The sequence below is a fragment of the Belonocnema kinseyi genome, chromosome 4 (assembly GCF_010883055.1).
Source record: "Belonocnema kinseyi isolate 2016_QV_RU_SX_M_011 chromosome 4, B_treatae_v1, whole genome shotgun sequence".
Lineage (NCBI taxonomy): Eukaryota > Metazoa > Arthropoda > Insecta > Hymenoptera > Cynipidae > Belonocnema > Belonocnema kinseyi.
Window position 1 is genome coordinate 142,771,994 of NC_046660.1, and position 5,669 is coordinate 142,777,662.

General features: G+C 32.0%; 1 protein-coding gene across 1 annotated transcript in view; it reads left to right on the forward strand.

Annotated features, from left to right (window-relative positions):
* Positions 1-5,669, forward strand: part of LOC117171976 (transcription initiation factor TFIID subunit 12) — a 174,585-nt gene that overhangs the window by 117,874 nt on the left and 51,042 nt on the right. Inside the window, exon 2 of the mRNA XM_033359673.1 lies at positions 84-323. Coding sequence (XP_033215564.1) covers positions 84-323 — 240 coding nt within the window. The remainder of the gene's footprint in view (positions 1-83; positions 324-5,669) is intronic.

A 5,669-nucleotide genomic window follows, 5' to 3' on the forward strand; every position in this document is an offset into this window, starting at 1 on the left:
GTAATTTAAAATTATTTAAATACATTTAAAAAAATAGTGTATCAATTTTAGTACATGATAAAATGATACATTAAATGTTGCAGATGTCGCAGATGCTATCGGGCACACGCCCTAATTCTGAAGCCTCTTCTGCTCTTGGAAACTTACAGTCAGTTGGACCTAACAATCAAAATCCTCATGTTATAACTACATTGCAAAATAGTTCTACAGTAACTGCATTGCAAAGTCAAACGCAATCTCATATATCACAATACGGTACACAATCAGTCAAACCGACACTAATGCAATCTTCTAATTCCAATACTTCTATTGAATTTCCACAGGTAACGCTTAAAGTTCTTAATTATTAAACTCTTTTAATTTGCTAACCATAAATATTGTAAAATGTTGTAAATTTTGTTTAACTTTTTACCTTATGAAAAATTCCAACCACCATATTTTCAAAGTGGAAATCCTATGAGAAGGACACTGATCAAAACTCACATATTAAGAGTCAAAGGCACTTGTCAGTCAAAATGAAATGTTATTCCATCACATTGATTACCAAATGACCATAAATTTAAAGTATAATTCTTCTTCTCTTGTTTTTTCCAACAGGTCGGAACTGTATGGTGCATCTTCACGTATCTATGAGATACAAAAATTTAAAAAACTTCTTTTCCCTAAGCCACCGAATTCGTTAATGTTTTGAATTAAGCAGAATTCTCTAGAGTTGAGCAGATTTCACTTGAATTCTGTAGGTTTTTTATCCATTCAGCACAATTATTTTAATTATTCTAAAACAATTTTTGAATACATTTGAATTTATTGGACTAAGCTTTGAATAATTTCGAATTTATTCTTCTTTTTAATTTTTACTTCTGCAAACCTTATAAGAAATGTTGATGAAATTCCGTAAAAAAAGGCAACCCACCAGAGGCCTATATTAAATGATTGATCATTCGAGTGCACACGTTTAACAAAAAGTACAAAGTTACTTTTTGTGGGGTGCATTTTTAACTGCAAACATATACCACATACTAACATAGATAATTTAATTTAATTGTGTTTAGGTTTCTTTAATTAGTCTACATAGGTAAAAAACGTCATCAAATTCATTCGAACACGGTGCTCTGCCTAGACGAAAATTAAAAAAAAAATCTTAATTTCCCGTACGTGCGTGCACAAAAGAGATTTGGCAACGACCCAGTGGCTTGAGGATTGATTCAGCCCTAATTAGATGCGTGGGGGGGGGGGGCATATCTCTAACTGCGAACACACACCCACTGAAAACATTTTAACAATGCACACACCAATAGGATTTAATTTATTTGAATTACTTTTAATAATTGCTGAATTGAACCCTCGGAGACCACACATATTTTTTTACCCTTACTTACCAACACTTGGTGTAGGGGACCGACAAATTTCATTTGCTTATAACATTTGACCAAAGTAAAATTTTTAGAGAATTATAACGAAATAGATACGCTAGTTCTCGTCCATCAAGAATATGCTAAAAGTAAATCCAAAAGATTATTTTTGAAAAAGATATAAAATTTATTCTACTACTGCTACAACTTCGAAATAAATGACTTGCTAGTAACGCGTCGGTCCACCAGACCAGTGTGGGCTTCGAGGGTTAATCAGGAGCGTTGTCAAACTTCTTTTTCGCAGATGTCAACTTGCACCCAAAACAAAATATATTGAAAATATATCATTCAAGCGTACGCCGTGGGAGCTACATCTATTCCGCTTAATGTGGTTAGTAATGGTAATCATGAATTTCATTGTATCTCACTGGTTCACGCATGCATTAAACATTACCAAATAGTTTTTTTGTGTTGGTTTTTTAACTGCGAACACACAGCTGATTAAGATTATTAATATTTTTAATTAATCATTAAATCTTATCTCATGGGTGCACACATCGCAAGCATTCTTGTCGGTACCTTTGAATTTTCTGAATTCCTATAAAAACGTAGAACTCTTTTCAAATATTTCCAAACTTATCAATTTTGGTCGACGAGTTATCTTCTACTAAATTTTAATTATGTATAATTCTGTAGAAGTCATTGAATTATTCTGACATCGATTTGCATTATTTTAAAGGAATATTAACTATCTTCAAATCTATAAAATATTACTTGAAACTTGACTTATTTTTAACTCCTTCATATCTTTCCAATGCCTTGAAAGCTTCCAGAAAAGTGGAATTCAACTTATGTCGGGAAGTTAACTATTACTAAATTAAAAGGGGTGGGGGTAAGATTGACAGACAAAGCTCTATACGTTCGATGCAATTAAAAAAAAATATCCTCATTTGCATAAATTAGTAAATAAATTTTCTTTCTCATAGTAGATGCATTGATGCTTTTTTTAAATCATTTAAAATTGATAATAAAAACCCGTTTAAACAAAATATTATGGGGTCCTTTGACGGGGTTTGTCATTCAATATAAAAATATAAGTACACAATTGTAATTAGTAATAAGTACACAATTGTTGTTATGTAAGTACATGAAAATGTAGGCTTTTTAACTTGAAATTACCCTGTTACCACGCCTATAAAAAAACTACTAACTAACCTCATAATAGAGTTGTTTAGCGATTTTATATAATCATTTTTTAATACATAATTTTAAGCTAAATCGAAAGTGCGTTATATTTTTTTTCTTTTGTGTAGTTCAACAGAAAAAAAATATTAAAAATTTAAGGCGGTAAAACACCTATTCAAATTGGTGTCACGTTGGTGTCACGTGACTTACAGATTCTCATAATTATCTATCAATGTGGCGATGCGAAACTCATGATAAAGAGGTTAGGCCATTGTCTGCTGTCAATTCTGACTATTTTTATTTGATAGCTATATTTATTAAGGATTATGTAACAAAAAAAGTTATCCTGTTGTAATATTTGGCTTAAGAGTCAGTAGTATGTTGAAGGAAACCAGTAAGTGAAATTATTAACACATTTTAAAATTGTACGCATTTACGAATTGTTCAGTAAACATGACTACAATTAAGTACTTTTTCAATTAATTCTTTATACATTCCATAAATATATTTATTTTCGGTAGATTTTCTCTATTGGTTTTTACGAAACCCTCCTTTGTTCTTTTTGTAAAAGAATATTTTGCGATTTCTATTTTCGATGTGCAGATAGCCAAATAAAACATTGGCACAGAAAAAGATATTTGAGTATCTCTGACACGTGAGCTGTGATTCATGGGGAATCCGACCCCTTTGACGTCAAAGGGGCCGTCTAATCGACATCGTGATAAAAAATTCATATTTCAACATTAAATCTCTGCAAAAATCTAGATTTAAATTAATTAGCCTCACCCTATACATTTTTTAAGCAGTTATATACAAGGTGCAGCAGCAAATATAAATTCCACTAAAGGAAAGAAAATATTTTCCTATCCATTTTGTAAAATTTGCCTGCATAATCCGAAAAACTCCATGTATTCCTTGATTTATTTCCAATCAAGGATAACAGGTCTTGTGAAAGGTCTTTCAAGTTTCTTACCAAATTCTAATAATTTTTAAGTAACAATTGCGAAAAAGGGAATCCCTGTAACATTTAAAAATTGAAGTAATAAACTGTATTTCACAGTATTCCCAAATGTCCTGACTGTTACTACTAATCAAAAAAAGTAATTCATATAAATCCTGATTTTTGCACGGGTTTTCTGCAAGGTTCCTTTCGTCAAGTTTTCAGAAGGGGAACAATTAAATCTATTTCTTAGCATGTATAAATCTTGGGTGTATTTTGAGGGGTAACGCTAATTAATTTGAATCCTGATTTTTGCAGACATCTTGAGAAAGATCTATTCAATGTAACATTAAATTTCAGTAAATTTCAATTAAAAATTGTAAAGGTTAAAATACATACAGTTGTAAAAAGTTCTCGAAATGAATTTCGAAAGCATTGACTATTGAGTATATTTTGAGGGGTTAGGCTAATTAATTCAAATCCAGATTTTTGCAGAGATCTTCAAAAAGGTCTCTTCAATGTCATAATAAATTTCAGTTAAAAATTATAAACGTGAAAATAGATACAGTATTAAAAAGTGGTTGAAATACATTTCGAAAGCATTTATGACTATTGGGTGTATTTTAAGGGGCAATGCTAATTAATTTGAATCCAGATTTTTGAAAACACCATAAGGAAGGTCTATTCAATGTAATATTAAATTTAAGTCAATTTCAGTAAAAAATTGTACAGGTGAAAATAGATACAATAGTCAAAAGTTCTCGAAATGCATTTCTCAGCATTTATGACCATTGGGTGTATTTTGAGGGGTAATGCTAATTAATTTAATCCAGATTTTGTTAAAGATCTTGAGAAAGGTCTATTCAATATTATAATAAGTTTCAGGAAACTTCATTTTAAAAATGGACAGGAGAAAATCGATTTAGTATGAAAACTCAAAATAGTGATCGGAATCATCCCACAGCATTTATAACTCTTGAGGCTGCTTTTAATAATAATAACAATTCATATAAATCCTTATTGAAAGAAATTTATCTTTAAGACGAAGACTATCAAATTATTTGTGACATAGGTTCATTAAAGCATACTTTTCAATGATAAAAAATTATGGGATATTATTCAAACTATGCAGTTATCTTGCACACATTTCAAGCAAGCGTCTTAATAAGACCCTACTCTCAAGCACCAAATTAAGTGTACCAAATTAAGACCTGAAAACGGATGACAAAAATTAATTAACTAAGGTGATAATTAATTTATCGAAACTTGTTTTACATGAGGTGGTAGGTAACCTTGAAAAATGGTTATGGACATAATTTCGGTTCACTGGCGTCAAAAATGATTATTCAATGAGGCAAGAATAGTTTTTTCCGAAGTTGTTCTTTACCTCATTTTGTTAAATAAAGGATTAACAATACAAGAAAGTCATAAGACCTTATTTTTTCAGAATAAGGTGTCGAAAATGTTGTTATAAAACCTATTTTCGTATAGTTACCGTTTTCATGAAAATCAAGAAAAACTGTTAAAACATGATTTTTGCAACTATTTTGCAGACATTTTCACGTGTATGATTCTGTTAAGCATCTCGAGATCAGTCATGGACCAGGTGACGAAACCAGAGAAGTATGTTAGGGGAGGTATGGCATAGGTGTTAATTGCCTTCGTTTAGTTCTTCGCACTCAGGCCAGATGCCAGAATCAGGCTAAGGTGACCTGAAAAAGAAGTATTAAAGTCCTTTTTGAATGTAGAGTGGGGCGGACCCCTCACCTGCAATAATCAAAGGTTTCTGTACGATTCTTCATCTGTCATCATCTCAATCAGAGCGCGGTGATCTCGTACCAGTGGAGCATTTCTCTCATCACGAGGTTTCGATTCTAAAGGTTGGTTAAACCTTTACGTCGTCCATGAACAGGAGGTGAGTGAGTTGAGACTCAGCCGCCCCCACCTCAATTTTGAACCCATAGGACGTGTTGAGTGTCCAACTTGCTAGGAAGGCTACCCAAGTGTCCAGCTGCGATTTGATTTGTACTGAAATATAATTTAGAGCATTGAAAAATAAGGCCTTCAAAGTTTTCGATTAATTACTTTAGATATTGTGAATAGGTCTAGAGTCCAGCTACTTCTGGCGTCTTATCATCCATACATATCTAGATCTGAAGTCCAGCCATCTATGACCTCTGACGTCTTATCAT